General features: G+C 51.6%; 1 protein-coding gene across 1 annotated transcript; it reads right to left on the reverse strand.

The window, feature by feature from the left end:
* Positions 1-114: 114 nt before the first annotated feature.
* Positions 115-18,262, reverse strand: WRAP73 (WD repeat containing, antisense to TP73). Its single transcript, XM_030805894.1, has 12 exons — positions 18,094-18,262; positions 15,596-15,748; positions 14,844-14,960; positions 7,933-8,005; positions 6,149-6,252; positions 5,254-5,340; positions 4,469-4,603; positions 4,306-4,383; positions 2,753-2,858; positions 1,592-1,717; positions 817-1,008; positions 115-469 (listed from the first exon to the last, which is right to left on the reverse strand). Exons 1-12 carry the CDS (start codon positions 18,160-18,162, stop codon positions 327-329), a joined length of 1,383 nt encoding a protein of 460 aa, XP_030661754.1. The 5' UTR covers positions 18,163-18,262; the 3' UTR covers positions 115-326.
* Between the last annotated feature and the right edge of the window lie 501 nt (positions 18,263-18,763).

The following is an 18,763-nucleotide window of genomic DNA, read 5'->3' on the forward strand; positions in this document are numbered from 1 at the left end:
GAGCTCAGTGGCCCAGGGCTCAGTTACTGTAGGGCTGTCCATCTTCCCTAAGACTGACCACAAACTGGAACCTAGAAAACCTGCCTGTGACCTAAACGTTTCAAGAAGAGAAGCAGTTGTATGAATCAGCAAGTATTTATTTTAAATAATAAAACTACAGTTTTATACCATACATATTTACAAAAATGCTTTGCTATAGAAAAATAGAATCAATCACTGAATCCGGACCACCACAGATGGAGAACCTCCTGGTGAAGCTCTGTGTTTTTTCCCACACTGGAAACACACAGAGTAGCCCCATTTCTGCACACGTTAGTGCATCGCTGCTACGTGTGGCCGCCCAGCTGTCTGCAGGCTGTGCCGACCGCTGCCTCCGTCTCCAGGAAGCAGAGGCAGAAGTGATCCTTACTGAGGAGGGCCATCGAGTCTCCGCTTAAATGCCAGCACAGAGAAAGCACTGCAAAGTCGCCTAGAGAGAGACAGGTGGCCAGAGGATTACAGCGGGAGAGGCCCAGATTCTGAGGGATGGGCATCCCCTTGTCCTGCAGGCCAGCACAGTGCCTGGAGTGACCCACATAGGCAGAGCCAGGGTGGAGCCCCAGAGCTGCCTCAAGTCAGGGAGAGGCTGCTTCTAGCCCATAAAGCTGAGGGCAGTGGGTCCCCTGTGTGTCAGTCTTGAGGTTTACACAAAGACCCTGAGGGCAGTCTCCTGGAATGCTGCTGGAGACAGCAGCTGGGCTTCAACAATTCAGCCCGTGTGATGCCAGACTGCACAGAGCAAGGCTGCCATGTCCGTGGCCTTGGGGATGTGCTTACCTTCCCCAGGCACCTGCACTGACATGCAGCCCGCTGGGGACCACAGGTAGAGCCTGCTGCCTCCCGTGCAGATGGCCAGCCGCGGCTGCTGCGGGTCCCACTGAAACGCGCGCACTGGGGACAGGTGCTCGAGCACCGCGAACAGCCTCAGCTTCTGAATGTCCCAGACCCAGACGGCATTGGGGATGTTGTCTGAGGAAGGAAGGACAGGGCACCGGTGTCATCCCTGCCTGGCTCCTCTGTGTTGACCCTGCCCCTCTGCTCTGCTGTTGACACCACAGGAGGGGAGGGGAAGAAGCGGTGGGGTGGGGCGGCTCCGCCCTGCAGTCTGGGTTCAGTTGGGCCCTGCAGGGCTCCTGGCCAGGGCCAGGGTGGCCATCACGGGCTGTAAGGGGCCCAAACGTGTTTCTTTCTTTCTTTCTTTCTTTGGTGTTTTTTTTTTAATTTGTTTATTTTTTTTTTTAGCCCTTTACAAATGGAGAAACCCTTAACAAAAGATGGGCTGCAGTGTGCCCAGCCCTGCTTTCTACTCAGCAGAGCGGAGCAAGTGAGGGGGGCGGAGGCCTCCTGACTCATGCGCGGGCCTGCGGCTGCTGCAGGACAGGACGCCCAGCGCCTCCAAGGAGCTTCCGTGAGCACCTCAGCTACTGCAGAAACATGAAAGGAGGTGATGTGTAGGAAACCCCCAACCTGATTTTCTTTTCCAGTCGCTTCTACACCTGGGGCCGCAGGACACAGTAAGGGGTGAGACACCACCTGCGTCAGCACAACTGACCGTTCCTTGTCGCCAGGAAGTAGCTGTCAGGACTAAATGCCAGCATTCCTATGCCGATTTTCGGGTTTGCTCTGTCAGTAACAGGTTTCAGCGTCTGTAAGGAGACTGGGACAGAGGCGATCTCATCTAGAACACCAACAGGAAGAACACGCCATCGTCACCCTTTCGGGAAGTACGCACGTGGCTGAGAGGCTGCTGTGCCTGCGTCAGGCATCGCGAACCCAGCTCCTCTGTTCAAAGGGGAGGAAAGTGCGGCCCAAGGGCAGGAAGAGCTGAGCAGAGCCTGGCAGCTGCAGTGAGGGGCCTGCCCGCAAGTGCCCTGATGAGAGTGGCACCATCACCTGCCAGGCCCGACTAGGGGGGGTGGACCCCACGTGCCAGGGGCTGACTGGAGAGGGAAGTGGACAGGTCCCAGCTGCAATCTCAGCAGCTCCAACTCCTCGGCACTTTTCTGTCAACTACCAGCGTCTGAGTTCACAATTCCTTCCACCTCAGCAACAGTAGCCTTAGACCTTCCGGCTGTGGAAGAACCATCATCACAGCAGAAGCAGGGGCTGTGGAACAAGGACGCCCCTGGGCTCCTGGGGAGCGCCTCCTGTGTGCCAGGCTGCACCTGTCCTGACCCCCATCCTGAGCACACACCGAGCCCCGGGGTGGGCCCGTCGGCACTCGGGGCACCGTTTCCTCTACCTGCAACCTTCAGATGCCCTCGTGCCCCTGTGGGGTGGGTGCTTTTACTATGCCCATTTCAGTGATGAGGTAACAGACACATAGGAAACGCCCAGAGTCAAGAGGCTGCATCAGAACCGTGCCTCAAGCCGGAGACAGCGCTCGGGAACCCTGCCGGCCTCCAGACCCACTCTGAGCGCCACCCACGGAAAAGTATTTCTTTGAAAAACATCACCCTTGGAGCTCCCGCTGTCAGATCCGGGTCTCCAGGGCTCATGTTCAGTAACAGAAGCCGCGCCTTCACGGCCCACTGTGCAATTCAGACCCCAGTCAACCTCCAGCCAACAGGCTGAGGGGCACGCTGGCTGGAAGCACGGAAAGGAAAAAAGTTTTGTTTTTTTTTTAAACATAAGGAACATCCGAAGTTTATCTGGACAATGAGGAATCTTGCATTAAAAAAGGAAAACAAATGACGTCACGTGTGCTACTTACATTTACTCTCTGAGCTTGGGAGAGGGCCGGCCCCGGCCCGGGGGGGCGGGAAGGAGAGGCAGCCCAGCCCCAGCTGTGGGCTCTTCTCGGCCTCCTTATACACCACCTGAAAGACACAAGGTGGCCACACCTGGCTCAGGACAGGGACCCGGAAGCCAAGGATGGACGTGGCAAATACCTGTGACGGCGCATGGTCAACAGGCGCGCCTGCCATGACAGCTGGTTCAGCCGCTACCAGGAGAGACGGAAACGAACCCCGCAGTCCGAAGAGCTGAGATGACCCAGCCACCCTCTCTCGTGTCCTGCTGAGGAGCCCACCCTTTGAGACACAGGCAGCAAATGTGTGCCCTGTGATTATAGACGAGAGACCACTGCAGCCACCATCATCCAGCAAGGCAGCGGGCTCGGCCTTCCCTCCGTGATAAGGAGATACAGAGAATACTTGCACCAACACAGCAGAGTCCCCAGGAGCAGCAGACACAGACCCGAGGTGGGGGCATCTGTGCCCGAGAGCCTGGCAAGCAAAGGACAGTGGCCCAGGCTCAGTGGAAGGCGGGCAGCCCCCGCGCCCCTGAAGAGCCCCAGGTAAGGGAGTCACCTGGCCTGGTTTGTGCCTTTAAAGCATGCTCTGCTGCCGTGTGGCGAAGGGATTTGGAGAATGCAGGAATCGCAGGCAAGCCTTTAGGACCTGTGTGGCCAGCCCTGCTGTGGCTCATCTGTCCAGATGCCCTGGCCTCATCAGGAGGCCCCTCTGCCTGAAACACCCTTTCTGCCCAGACACCATGTGGCTCCTCAGCTCCTCCTTCTGGTCTTCACTTAAACACCCCTCCAGGATGCCTCCCCGGCAGTGGCTGATCTGGCACGCACAGCCCTAGCCACTCACTGGCCTCTTCATCGAATCCAAGCCGCCTTTCACTCAGCTCTGTCAGTTACAGGTCAACACCAGGAGGGCAGCATTTGTCTCCGGCTCCCAGCGCAGTGCCCACTGCACACATGGATGCGTGGCCCACTCCTCGGGGCCTTTGCACTTCCTGTTCCCTTGACCTGGAACGCTCCCTCCCCAAACCCCTGATCACTGGTGCAGTGTCTGTGCCTGCGATCCCTCAGTGGTGGCCACTCCCTGCCACCCCGTGGAGACACACAGCTCTCCAGCCGCACTCTGCAGGTGCAGGGGTCTGTCTGTTCTTCTCTGGCTGCGGCCCAGAGCACAGTGCCTGGCACAACAGATGCTCGGTGTTTGGGGGCAGGAGACCCTGGCCACTCTGTACAGCACAGGGATCCGCATCCAGACAGACCACGGAGACAACTGGACTGGGGTGGCGGCAGCAGAGGACAGGCCAGGGCAAGGCCCACTTCAGACCCTTTGGGCAGCGTGGAGGAGGAACAAAGGCCAGGGCAGGGCCAGACGCATGAAATGTCACAGTAGCAAGTTTACGGTGATGGAAGTGCCCGGTTAAATCATAAACCACAATTGAGAAAGCAAAGTGAAGGCGCAGTTTCCCACCACCCTCCCCAACAGCCTGCTCAGGCAGAAACACATGTTCCAGACTTACTATCTTGGGATTATTAATGGTTGCAGGATGCCCAAACTCCGTGATCATTTTCCAAGTCACGTGATTAAGGATGCGCACCTGAGGAAGGAAGCCACGCACAGGTGAGGCAGGGCCTGGCCGGCTGGGCGCTCGGACTTCCTGAGTGCCCTGCACTGGTTCCCACCTTTCCATCGTAGCTCCCAACTGCCAGGAACTGACTGCTGGGACTCCAGGCCACAGACTTGATGCCCAGGGACCACTCGTAAGCGCTGAATGCGGACAACAACCGACCGTCCAATGAGTACAGCAGAATCTTGTACTGCAGACGAGACATCTCAGTTAATGAAGAATACGTCCCATTCGCCGGGAACACACCACAGACGCGGGTGCCGCAGAGTGACATTGCTGCAGACAGCACAAAGCTGGCAGGACTGTCCACATGGCCGTGGAAAAGCTGGAACTGCCAGCTAGAACTGAGATAGTCACTGGAGAGGCAGTAAGAGCATGAGGAAAAAGGGGAAATTGGGAGGTCAACCTAATGGCTCGCTGATAAAAGTTCAACTCGGCCGGGCACCGTGGCTCACACCTATAATCCCAGCACTTCGGGAGGCCGAAGCTGGCAGATCACTTGAACGCAGAAGTTCAAGAGCAGTCTGGGCAACATGGTGAAACCCCATCTCTACAAAGAATACAAAAATTATCCGGGCATCATGGTGCACGCTTGTGGTCCCAGCGACTGGGGAGGCTGAGGTGGGAGGATCACTTGAGCCCAGGATGTCGAGGCTGCAGTGAACCGTGATCACACCACTGCAATCCAGCCTGGGTGACAGAGCAAGACTCTGTCTTTTAAAACAAAGCTCAACTTGTTATCTGAAATAAGATAGAGCTAACTATATTGCAGCATTCAGAAAGCATGAAATTCTGGGAAAAGCTCTCAAAAGCAAACATGTCACCTGGTCATCTTCATACCTCCAAGCAGGTGTCCCACACTGCCAGCACACAGCCGTTTGGGGCCCACTCAATCCCTGTGAGATCCTGGGTGTCTGTATCAAAATGCTTCCAAAGGAAGGGGGGAAACATTAAATTTGGAAAATATTTTCGTAAATAAATAATTGCATTTATAACTGATGTTCTTAACGCACTTAATTTTCTTATATAGAAACTGACAAAATCTCAACAGCTCTACCCTGGAAATGCATGAAATCCCTGTAGAGCTGCTGCTGGGGCTGCACCCCCAACAGATGCCAGCATCAGTGCCTGGCCAGCCCACGAGGGCGGCTTGGTCTCCCCGCGCCTGCACTCATGTGCACTCTCCCCTCTCACCTTTCCTTGCCTAGCAGGGCTCACTCCTTTAGACCCAGCTCAGACAAGTCCCTTCCAGAGCACTGCCTAGATCCTGGGTTCTGTGCTCTGACAGCATTCCAGAGGTCACTCTACCTCAATGATGGATTGTGCTGGAATCGTGTTCACACGTCTGCTGTGGAAGCAGTGTCCTCTGTGCCTGGGCACCTGGCAGAGCGCCCTGCCTAACGCAGGCCCTCAGTCAAGGTGAACTTCCACGTCCCCCCACGCCCGATGTGGCACACACATGCACAAACACCATCGCACAGGATAAGGGAAAGGGCTCAAATGTGACAGCATATTCACTTTTAAAACACCTGGGCATGCGTCCTTTTCACCAAGTCTCCTGAACACACAACCAGATGCCACTGGAAGCGATTCACAGCGCACGTGCCCTTTGTTAATACAACATCACCTTGCTCCATATCCTACCAAAGATCCCCTGGAATCTGGAGAAGGATCTACTTCACTCGATCCCTCCAGTCAGCAGGACAACTTTATTCCAGCCTGGGGGACGCCTTACCCGCAGGAGCTGCCAATCACTGCAGACGAAGATGCTCACGTAATCTTTGCAGTCGCGCCGTTCTGCCAGCGCCATGTAGCGGCCGTCCCTGGTGAAGGTGATTCCTGCGGGAAGAGGTAAATGCACTGAAATCAAGTGGCCACAAAATCAAGCAAGAGAAACCACAGTAGTAATTCACAAGGAAGGAGGAGGAAAAGAAAGCAGAGGTGAAAAGAAGGGAAATGGTACAACACCGAGCACTGCTCCTCAGACAGACGAGAACATTCTAGCACAGAGGAGAAACCCCAAGGCACTGTGGCTTCACCCCTCACAACACAGTGTGTGCTGGGGGAGGGCTGTACACACACGAGCCAGTTTGCAAGGCTCTGTCAAAAATACCTAGTGATGTGACCTCTGATTAATCACAAGTATGAGTGAGAAACACAAGGCCTTCGGGTTCCCCCATGTCTAAGCTGCGGGACACCCGGGCTATCTCCAGCTAGGCCAAAGGCGGCTGGTTCCTACCATGTTTATTTTACCTTTGAATTTAATTATTTGGAAGAAGTAAACTGAAGATGACAATGTGTGGCCAGGCATGGTGGCTCACAACTGTAATCCCAGCAATTTGGGAGGCTGAAGCAGGTGAATCGCTTGAGCCTAGGAGTTTGAAAGGAGCCTGGACAACTTGGTGAAACCCCGTCTCTGCAGAATATCAGCCGGGTGTGGTGGTGTGTGCCTGTAGTCCCAGCTACTCAGGAGGCTGAGGTTAGAGGATCACTCAAGCCCAGGAGGTCGAGGCTGCACTGAGCTGTGATCATGTCACTGCACTCCAGCCTGGATGACAGAGCAAGACCCTGTCTCAAAAAAGTAATAAGATGAAAATGTGGAAGAAACTTTAGTTGAAAATGTTAAACTCTTATTTTCCAGTTCTGTATTAGCTTAAAAAGCCCTAGGCCAGAATTCATCATTCATGAATGAAGAGAATACCTCAAATGACAAAACCATGGTGTCCACTCCTATCAAGAGATGTGTATCTCATCTGGAGGGACGCTACTATTCCAACTATAAGAATAAAAAATAAGAGTGTGATTGCATTGCATTCAAATGCAATTTCCAAACCGCTGGCAGCAATGGAGAAAAATGAAAGCATCATTCCAATGGTGTATGTTTCATTCCGCGAAAGACAGTGCGGTGTCGTCCAGGACTCAAGAGTGGCGCCTCCCACTAGCTCTGCGCGGTCCAGTTAGACGTGCTGGCGGTGGGCCACCCTGCGCCGGCCCCCTTTCTTCCAGATGGTTCACAGGCTTCCACAAGGAAGGGACACTGGTCACATATCCCTCTGGGATGTCCAGAGATGATGGGCAAGACCTCCCCCTTTTGCAGAGATCACATTTAGTCCACAGAAGAGAGAAAGCTCAGAACTGGATGCCTGAGGTGGGCCTCTCGACAGGCATCGGCTGGAAGGGATCTGAACACCCAGCTCTGCCACCAAGGTCAAGGGGACTGGCATCAACGCCACTGTTCTTCCACGTCTTAGGCCACATTGTCTTGAGTCACTGTGGTCATGTTTTAAAAGGGGACTCTTGCCTTTTTGAGTCACATACGGAAATATTTACAGATGAAGTATGAGGAGACCTAAGGTCTACTTTAAAAGAGCCCAAGGGGGTGGGGTGGGTATAGAGAAAAAAAGGTTGGCTATGTGTTGATATGCTGTTGAAGCTACTTCTGCCTCTTTGAAACTTCCCATGACAAAAAAGTCAAACAGCTGCAAAGAAATGGCTTTTGCGTAGCTCCGATCGACTCACCCTGCAGACAAGCTTTCGGGTATTTGATGTAAGATACAGATTTTGTGCACAAGGACCAGACGGTTATCCGCAGCTGTTGGGGGAAAGGGGAAAGAGAAGGGAAACACTTCTTTAGCATCATCAGAGACTGTCTCAATCCTCAACCCGCCCACGCGTCCCCAAGCACAGGCCTGACTGCTGGAGTGGATCTATCAGGACCTGGGGGATGCCTGCCCTCCTACCAGAATATTCAAATGCGTATTTTACTGTGGTTACGGTAAATTTAGTGTTCTTGGTTTTCTGTTGTTGTTTTATACCAATATTGAGTGACACAAAGTTAAATCTAAGTGCATTTTCATTAGCTTTTTCAAAGTGACCACAGGTTGCATGTTATAATAACCCGGAGTTACTTAGAGAAAAATCTTGATCTAGAAACTACCACGGGTTCAGTCTCCTTTATGGGAAGACAGAGGATGTGGAGATTGGATGCAGCCGCTCCGGGGCTCACCAGGGGGCTGTGAGCCTGCATCTGCAGCCCTGAGGCAGGAGCAGCCACTCAACACCCAAGAAGGTGGCCGCCCGCCTCCTGCGTGTGCTTGCTGGCCTGGCTGCATCTGCAGAGGGTTCTAGAACATGCGCTGCTGGACTGTCCACTTTTCCACCCCTTTCCCTGACTCAGGGAGCTGAGAGCTGACTAGACTGGCACAGTGAGGCCAAAAGATGATTTCCTAACCAGGCCGACGAGGGCGTGCCTGCTGAGGGAGAGGCAGTGGGTGGTCTGGCCCTCCCCGTGGCAGCGCCGCGGGACTTCCAGGGCTGCTGCGTCCCTCCACCTGCATTTCCCACTGAGACCCTGTGGAGCCTACCAGGGAATCATCTTGCTTCCCACATACCTGGCCCACTGATGAATCTGGTAGTTAACTGAAATGTGGCCCAGGTGCAGGGACACAAGGTGCGGGGACAGGGCTGCGTGGCTCTGTGCGGGGTGGGGTGCTGACTGCCAGCTCCGTGTGTGGGGACACAGGGCTGCACAGCGCCATGCAGGGTGGGGTGCTGACGGCCAGCTCCAGGTGTGGCAGGCAGGGGTCCTTGCTGAGGATGAGGCCCGGGGTGGGGGACCGCCTCCAGCAGCGTAAGTGGAGCTGCAGTGTGTGGAGCGCTGCGTGTCCACAGTGTCACTCCTGCAAACGCTGCCAGGTTTTCAGTACAGGATATTAACAAATGAATTTAAATGTCTATGCATCATCTCTTCTTACAAGAGAAAAGAAAATCCGATGTCTGTAATTGTGTCGCCCAACAACATACACAGCGTTCAGGAGAGAAGTCCTGAACACACAGGCAGTGGATCAACGAGCTCCAGGGGTCACCGTGGCAGCACGGAAGGGCTCCTGTGCTGATGCTGAACCCAAAACACACTGGCCGTTCTGGGGACCACAGGGCAGGGCTCCTGTGCTGACGCTGAACCTGAAACACACTGGCTGTTCTGGGGACCACAGGGCAGGACTCCTGTGCTGATGCTGAACCCGAAACACACTGGCCGTTCTGGGGACCACAGGGCAGGGCTCCTGTGCTGACGCTGAACCCGAAACACACTGGCTGTTCTGGGGACCACAGGGCAGGGCTCCTGTGCGGTGCTGAACCTGAAAGACACTAGCTGTTCTGGGGACCACAGGGCAGGGCTCCTGTGCTGACGCTGAACCCGAAACACACTAGCTGTTCTGGAGACCACAGGGCAGGGCAGGGCTCCTGTGCTGATGCTGAACCCGAAACACACTGGCTGTTCCGGGGGACCATGCCTCGGAACTCCAGCTGGACAAAGCACTTGCTCCTCTAACAGCTCTGCAAGCTGAGGCCAAGGAGGGCACTGGGGCCTGAGCGAGGAAGCCTGCCACTTCCCACCAGCGTGTCTGAGGCTGAAACCTTGCCTGAGCCCCTTAGTATCAGCAGTGCGGGGTGGAGCGCCCGAGCCTCTCAGCATCAGCAGGGCGGGGTGGAGCGCCCCAGGCTCTCAGCATCAGCAGGGCGGGGTGGAGCGCCCGAGCCTCTCAGCATCAGGAGCATCCTTGTTTCACTAGGGCAGAAACCCGCCCTCCAGAGCCCACTGCAGAGTCACAGGAGAAAAGCGCATCTCCCACCCGTGGCCCTGCATCCCTGGGGGGTGCGCCTGGCTGAGGCTCCCCACTCAGGCACATCTTAGGAAACACACGGAGCACTTTCAGCCTGATTTTTACCTTCGTCTCACAAAAACAAAGAAACAAAAACCTTTAAAAGATAACTGTTTGCAACTTATAAAAACCCAATTAAGAAAAAAAGATAGTTAAATATACACCTTCATCAGCGCTGTTACCTTCCACTGACCACTGGAGAAGCCAGCGGAGGAGACCCGTGGGATGGGCTCCACAGCACTCAGCAGCAGGAAGAAAGGACCAGAGGGATCCACACCATGACCCAGCGCACTCAGGAGGGAAGGAAGGGGCCGCTGATCCACGCTACGATCCAGTGTGCTGAAGACGGAAGGAACGGGCCACTGATCCACACCACAACTCAGCATGCTCAGGGTGACAGGAATGGGCCACGGATCCAGGCCATGACCCAGCCTGCTCAAGATGGGAGGAACAGGCCACTGATCCATGCCACGACCCAGCACTCTCTCCACGCCATGACCCAGCACTCTCAAGATGGAGGAACGGGCCACCGATCCACGCCACGACCCAGCACACTCAAAACCACAGCAGGACGCCAGGGGAAAGGAAGCAGACGCACAGCTCCATGCACCATGGCTCTGTGCAGATGGGATTCCGAGTAGGCAGTGCTGCTCGCCCCGCAGCAGGCACCGGCTGCCGGACACAGGTGGGAGACAGACTGGGCACAAGGGGCACGAGGAGCCCTATACCACGGGGTGAACAGTCTTGGTCCTGATCGTGGTGGCAACGATGTGCAAACTGACTCACTCAACTGTACTCTTAAAGTGGGTGAATTCTATTGCTTATAAATTGTTTTAATTGCCTTTACTCAGATATAATAAAAAGTTTTCAGTCTGGATATATTTTTAAAGCTAACTATAGACTATTTACAACATACGCACTCAAGTTTAAGGATGCAGAAATGTAGAAAGTAAAAGGATAGAAAAAGACTTATCAAGAAAATCCTAACCAAGAGAAAGGTGGCACTGCCGCATTCGTACCGGATAAATCAGACTCTGAAACAAAAAGAACCGTGAGACATAAAGAGGAATGCTTTACAACAAAAGGCCTGGGCCACTGCGAAATCATGAAAACTGCTTCACTAGGAAATCTGTTTACAAACAGTTAAAAGTTTGTATGCAGCTAACAACAAAGTCTCAAAAATACATTTAAAAATCTGGCAGAGCCGGGCGCACGGTTGTGCACCTGTAATGCCAGCTATACAGGAGGCTGGGAAGAAGGATTGCTTGAGTTTAGGAGCTCAAGACCAGCCTGGGAAACAAAGGGAGACCCCACCTCTACAAAAAAATTGTTTTTAAAAAATCTGACAGACTACAAGAGCAATGAAGAGGAATGAGTCCTATCAGATATTGAAACATACTACAGAACCTCAATAATGTAGACAGTGTGGTGTTGGCACATACATGGACCAACAGTGGACCGGAATGGAAACCAGAAACGATCTTGCAGGTATAATGGAATTGAGTTCCTGCTACAGCTGGTGAAGATAGTCTTCTAAATAAATGCTGCTGGGAGCTGGGCGCGGTGGCTCACACCTGTAATCCCAGCACTTTGGGAGGCCAAGGCAGACAGATCAACTGAGGTCGAGAGTTCGAGACCAGCCTGACCAACATGAGAAACTCCATCTCTACTAAAAATACAAAATTGGCCAGGCATGGTGGCGCATGCCTGTAATCCCAGCTACTCGGGAGGCTGAGGCAGGGAAATCGCTGGAACCCAGGAGGCGGAGGTTGCGGTGAGCCTGGATCGCACCATTGCACTCCAGCCTAGGGGACAAGAGTGAAACTCCATCTCAAAAAAAAAAAAAAAAAAAAATGCTGCTGGGAAAAGGTAGAAATGGATTCAGACCCCACACCATGCCCCACCACGTGAACCTGCTTCATTTAAATGGAGCATGTGTGAGCGTGTGTGTGAGCATGTGTGTGAGCGTCTGTGTGTAATGAAACAAGATAGGAAGGCACTCAACCTCACCAAGAATTAGGGAAACGCAAACTAAATCCAAACTGCAGTATCATTTAGTCGCCTGGATGGAATCATTGTAATCCTGCCACAAAAGCCTTGGCAAATGAAACCTCTCCATCTGCTACGGCCAAGCAAGGCTCTCCTAGAGAGGCTCTCTGGATATGTGCCCAGGAGACGTGGACAACACATTCACAGCCACACAGTCCGTGGTGACGCACACGTCCAGCAGGCAAGGACTGAATGGCGTTCCTCATGAGGGAGGGAAGGCCCATCGATGCCTGTCAACAAGGAGGAGTCTAAAAGCAGTGAGGGGGAAAAGCAACAGCAGAGACTGCAAAGTACAAGCCCCTATAAATCAACTTTACACTGCACACCAAGCAATGTGGTGTTTAGACACATCTATACAGTGAGACTCGAGAACAGTGAGGATGTGATTCACCCCAGACGCGGGGCAAAGGTGCCCTTGGGTGGGGAGGGCATTGCTACTAGGGAGAGCAGGGCTCTGAAAGCGTGGCGGTGTTCCGCTGCAGGCCTAGGGGTGAGCCGCTTTTGATGACTCACTGAACCTCGTCTAAAGGGTGCAAGCTTGCCTTTTCACGTTAAAGTGCAAGAGGCAGGGACGTCTCTCATGCTCCACAGCACCCTCACGTGGGGTAGTGCCTTCGGAAGGGGACCCAGTGGCCCCGCTAATCCTCGGAAAACGGGCCTGGTCCTCGCTCTTGTGAATGAGACTGATGGGCGGTGCCCGCAGCTCACTTCCTGGCCAGCACGTCTGGAATTCCGGTTTTGTTTCCTCACTTGCAACCATTTAAGTTCGCATGCAAAGTGGGAGACACATTTTGATATCTTGGTCAAGATGCCCCGTGCCACGAGGTTACCGGTCCTCGTCCACCACCTGGTCTTAACGTTTCCTCTAAGGCCACCAGCAAAGTGGTCATGACCTTAGTCTTAGATTGAACAATGTCATCTAAATGTACTCTATGAAAGATCAGTTTGTTCTGTAGCAAAGGTGTTTTCAATATTGGTGTGTGTGACATGGGATGCTCAACAAAACCAGGCTTTAATCCATCTTTTAAGGTTTCTAAACTCTATAGATGGTAGTTTTCCTTCTGGGCCATTTAATAAGATAATTCAACAAGGCTGACCCCATGCCGTGAGCCCTTCTCGAGGGCAGATTTGGGCCCAAAGTATTACAGGCCTGAAGACTGTCAGACACGGCTGCATGAAAAGCTCAAATTATCCTCTCCGAAACACTCAGGCCGAAAGTGCCTTCCAATGTCAATACATAGTGCGGAGACATTGGTGGGCCTTTGTTTCCTGTCTTATTCTCTGACAGCCCATAATAGCAGACATTAGATTCAGAATATTTTTTAAAATTGAAACTGAAAAATATGTAAAGGCATCCAGCCATCTGAAGCAGTTGATTCAGCAACCCTCATGGCTGGATAAAACTTTATCCCAGCCGATGCCAGCTTGAAAAAAGCCGAATGAAATCCTGCAGAGCGTCTGCGGCCACACGCTGCGAGAAATCCTCCCAGGTGCCATCATCTACGTGGTGCGCGAGGCGCAGCGGGATGGGCGGGTTGCTGCGTGGTGTGCGCAGCGCAGAGGGATGGGCGGGTTGCTGCGTGGTGTGCGCGGCGCAGCGGGATGGGCGGGTTGCCGAGGTGCAGCCGGCAGCCCACACAGCTACGAGCACTCAGTGGACTTGGGCCCAAACACTGGGATCTAACCCCATCAGAAAAGCACATTATTAAAGGGATTCGTGCATTTTTCTGTATATTAAAAAGACACTGCGGACACCAAAGACCTGGTATCTAAACACTTGACATATGCCTAATTTTAACTTAAAATGCAGTCTCCTATCCCAGATCCCTCTGATTTATTCTCGGATGTCAACATTCCCCTCCGCACTGAGCTCAGCACGGAGGCTGGTGTGCGGTACCTACAGCAGGTGAATGGGCGGCTGCCGACCGCCCCGAGCCACCCCGCCTACCAGGCTCCTGAAGGAAAGGTGCCAGCCGGCCCATATCACTGCGCATTTTCTATTGCTGAATTAAAGGGACTGCCGAAATCCTAAAAAATCTAAATTAAGATTTTTAAAATGTTTTTTCTTCAAAGCTGGACAAAAGATCAGACAATAATACTTCGTGGCTTATAATATTCTGACCTAAAATATACACACTATATACGCTCCCCGGCTCCCGTCCAACCCCGCCAATCTATCAGCCACTCAGGAGCCACCTCAGTCATCAGACCCAGGGCAGCGGACAGTGCCTGTGTTCACCACACCCTTATCTGACTCAGTAACAGCCCCAGGCACGGGCAGTGGTTCTCGCAATCTGGATACGCCAAAGAGAAGCCGCAAAGTGCTTCCTTTAAATGAGAAGCTGAAAGTTCTTGACACAACAAGGAAAGAAAAAATCCTATGCTGAGGTTGTTGCTAAGATCTTCAGTAAGACCAAATCTTCCATCCATGTAATTATAAACAGTATATTGTTATCCTTGTTCTACACTATTATTGTTGCTAATCTCTTACTGTATCTAATTTATAAATTAAATGTATCACAGGTATGCTGTGTAGGAAAAAACACAGGAAATACAGGGTTTGGTACGATCTGAATCCCCTGGTGGTCTTAGAATGCATCCCCTGAGGGTAAGAGGAGACTAGCATACTCCAAACACACCCCCTCACACTCCCCAGCTGTTTCGGGAGCAGAGGACAGGATCACATGGCCAATAAGGTGTCTTGGGGCTGACACTTACATGGAATTCCGTGGTGTTGAGAATGTGGCGCCCGTCGGGGCTCCAGCACGAGGCCACCAGCCCGGCTGAGCCCTCGTCTATCTTGCAGTGCCATTCAGGCTGCTCTAAAGACCAGACCTGGATTGAGAGAAGAAAGAAACACCCAAGTGCAAACCCATCAGCACCGAGAGACAGCGAGGCCTTGCCGAGAGACAGCTCGCTCAAAACCAGCAGAGACCCGACCGCACAGGGTGTCTTCAAACTCATCAGCAGGCAACAGCGAAGCCTCGCCGAGAGACAACTCCCTTAAAACCAACGGAGACCCGATCGCACAGGGTGTCTTTTAGAACCTTTCATGATGAAGGGCTGGTGCTGGATTCCACTGTAAAAGTAAGCCATGCTTCTTGGTGATTTCATTTCGTTGTGGTTTTAAAACGGTTTATTCACATTGTCGTTCCTAACACCTCATTTAGTTAAGCTTTGGATACATAAGAAAACACAACTTCTTAGGACTTCCTGAAACACACCACGTTCGAGTGGCTAGATTGCTGTCAACACCTCCGTTTCACAACTATATTGCTTAGAAATTAAGACTACATTAGAGTTTCGTTAGTTTAAATGTTCTTAAACTTTAGAGAACATTATAATTTCAAAAGAAAACTGGCTTTGAGCTGCACGGACTTTTTTCAAACTAGAAAGGCACAGAACAAAACCCCTCCTTCCCAGTGGCCCTCGGAAGGTGTCCAGATTCTAAGCCACGCGGCAGCACACACCTGCACCAGCCCTCGCTTGTACATGGCGCACAGGATGAAGAGCGAGTCTGCCGACCACTCGATGTGCTGGATCTGGTCTAGGCACGTGTACAGCTGAAGGATCTGAAGGGTGTTCACATCCCGAACCACTAAGCGGTACTGGACACAGGAAGCCTAAAAAATATGAGAAAGCAAGCACCTGACATTCTTCACTCCAAAAGAGGGGGGCCTTCAGAACGCTACTGCCCCAGCCTTCAGTGACTGTGGCCTTCTCTCCTGCCAGAGGTTTCATGTCTAGATCACCAGCGACATCCCCAGCCCCTTAAGATCAGTTTAGTTCATACGAGGGTAATGTTGAAATATACAAGCCAGGTTTTAAAATTGCTATACTCTATTGTAAAGTATAAAAGTATGTTTTAACTCGCTAAAGCTTTAAGACATTTTTAAGTCCCTTCTTATCTGTATGTTAAAAACTAAACTTAAATGGGAAGTAGCATTGGGAGAAAGCTCTTCTGTGAACTAATAACCAAAATCCTCTCCTAGTTTTATAAACACTTTTGGACAATTTCCTCAAATTTATAAAGGGTGAGAATTGAGGCTTCACAGATGACAACGAAAATGGCAAGGAACGCGTCAATCTTCTTATGTAGTGCCGAACTCAGAGCCAAAACAACAGAAGATCAAAAGACAGGCTTTCGCTTCTGCACACGTAAAGACGCTTCACAAATGCTCATTTATCTCCATTAACCTATTCCTAACACGAAACAGGAAATGTTTGTGTTAGTACTATTTTCTTAAAGATAGTTTCTTCTTGTCCATATTTGTTCATTATGTCCCTATCCAAGCAAACAATTTCAAGTATAAATAACGCCTGAGTACTCACCTGCTGAATGTATATTATACTACAGTTTAAAGATCAAGAACTGATGTTTAAATGTTAACTGCTTCGTTAGTTTTACTTATCAAGATCAAAGTAGTTTGTGTTTTATGAACTGATATCAAAAAAGAAAGCCACATTAGTTTTCCATGGGAAAAAAGAGAGACAGGCGGGTGACTGCAGATTGGAACAAGGAGCTACCGCAGCACTTACTTTCTCACACTGTAGCTTTGAAAACTGTGATCAGTTACAGTGAATTCCTTATGAAATGGAATATTTTTACCAACACCTTGAGGAACCATATAAACTCTACTGCAAGATATGAAAACTAGAAACATGGAACTTCTCTCCCCAGTCAGTCCTCAGGGCTTTCAAGAAGATGATTCCAGTAACAGATCATTACCAAGCGTTTCAGGGTATTTTGACCAGAGTGTACAAGCCGGAAAATACACCCAAGTTAGGCAAGCAGATGTAATCTTTCTCCTTATAATTCACTGAAATTTTCATAAATGGTAAAAACAAAAAACAAACCTCTCATTTAATTGAGGAGGGGGGTACACTGAAAAATATACCAAGGCTGAGATGCCATTTAAACTAATGAGGTTTTCTGTTTTGTAGCTGATGCTATTTTATGTGATTTGGAATAAAACCTCCCTGAAGAGGTGAAAAACGTAATTTGAGAGTTAAACTCTCAAAAGCTAGACAGAGCACAGGAATGTCAGGAGAGGCAAAACCTGAAAAAGCATCCTGACGCATCAGTCAGTTAGTAGAGGTGGTGGATAAGGAAAATGAAGTCCACTTTTTAGGAGGCATGTTTCTTCTTAGTGGCTTTCCAATGCCAATTGTCCCCCTCTTCTGAGGACATACGTACTAGGCATCCGGGTTATCCCTCTCTTCTGAGGATATACACTACTAGGCATCCAGGTACATACACTGTATGTTTTGAAGCTTAAAGTTACAGCTCTGTGATTTAAGCACCTCTCTGCCACCCATGGAACGAAGACCTCAAATCCCAGCCATGAGGACAACTATTTCCTTACCTGGGGATAGAATACTAGTATTTAAATCATTTATTCGGCATGTGGTAGAGGAGAAGAGAATTAGAGGAGAAGTAGAGATGACAAAGTAGCCACACCACTTACCAGTTTACAGGCAATAGAATGACCAATTTGCCTTTTGCGACAAAATAACAACAAAGAGCCGACATCTCCTATACCCTCACCTGTGTGCAGTCGGCACTGCCGATACCCACCTTTCCAAGGGCACCTCCCCAGACCCCCCACCTGTCTAGGGTATCTTCCTGGGTCCCGCACCTGCCCGGGCACCTGCCGGGGTCCTGCACCTGTCCGGTCCCCATACCTGCTTGGGGTACCTGCCTGGGCCCCGCACCTGCTTGGGGCACCTCCCGGGGCCCTCCACCTGTCTAGGGTATCTTCCTGGGTCCCGCACCTGTCTGGGGCACTTGCTCAGACCCTGCACCTGCCCCGGGTACCTGCCCGGGCCCCGCACCTGTCCGGGCACCGCACCTGCAGGATCCCCAAGCTGCCTCCACCCCTGGGCCACGCGGCCGCCCCCGGCCCTGCCCGCTGGGGACGCCGGCACCGAGGATGTCCTGCCCGTGGCCCAGGTCCCCGCCGCTCACCAGGTACTTGCCGTCCGGGGAGAACTTGCAGAGTAAGCTGGAGAGCTTGAACACCTCGGAGAAATTCATGGCCGCTGCCTGCCGCGGGCGCCACCCTGCGCCCGAAAACCCGCGGGACCCCTGGGCGCGCAGCAGTCTACAACAGCCGACGCCGGCCTCCGAGGCCGGAAGTCAGGAGGCGGAAGTGAACTTCAGCCTATCAGCGCCGCCGGCGGCCGCGCGGCATTGTGGGGCTTGTAGTTCTTGTACCGCAGGACTTTAAAGGAAACGCCCACGTTTCTTCCGACCAGGGATTTCCGACCAAGAACCTTACCTCAAAGGCCGGGAGGCCTTTGAGCACCTCCAGCTAGGGCTGCTGATAAAAATGTAGAAAGCATAGTAAAATTTGAATTTCAGATTCACAACAAATCGTTTTCTAGTTATAAGTATGTTCCCAAATATTGCACGGGACATGCTAATAAAGAAAAATTACTCGCTAATCTGAAATTCAAATTTAATTGGGCGACCTGTGTGTCTGCGTGTGTATACACATGCAAATATATTTATATTTACATGTAAATGTATGTTTACATGTAAATATATGTTTGCCTACAAATATATCTTTAATAAGAAATACGGTGTCTGTCGCACATGTATTATATCGTGTATGTAATGTATAAGTATTTATTTC

Source organism: Nomascus leucogenys, chromosome 24, assembly GCF_006542625.1.
Source record: "Nomascus leucogenys isolate Asia chromosome 24, Asia_NLE_v1, whole genome shotgun sequence".
Lineage (NCBI taxonomy): Eukaryota > Metazoa > Chordata > Mammalia > Primates > Hylobatidae > Nomascus > Nomascus leucogenys.

What these genes read in the sequence shown, in the direction of transcription:
- WRAP73 (XM_030805894.1), bottom strand. Translation starts at nt 18,162, where the DNA reads ATGAATTTCTCCGAGGTGTTCAAGCTCTCCAGCTTACTCTGCAAGTTC. An exon ending in ACAAGCGAGGGCTGGTGCAG is followed by an intron (nt 14,961 to 15,595) that starts GTGTGTGCTGCC and finishes CTCTCAATCCAG; the next exon opens with GTCTGGTCTTTAGAGCAGCC. An exon ending in CCATTAATAATCCCAAGATA is followed by an intron (nt 2,859 to 4,305) that starts GTAAGTCTGGAA and finishes TGTGTCTTTCAG; the next exon opens with GTGGTGTATAAGGAGGCCGA.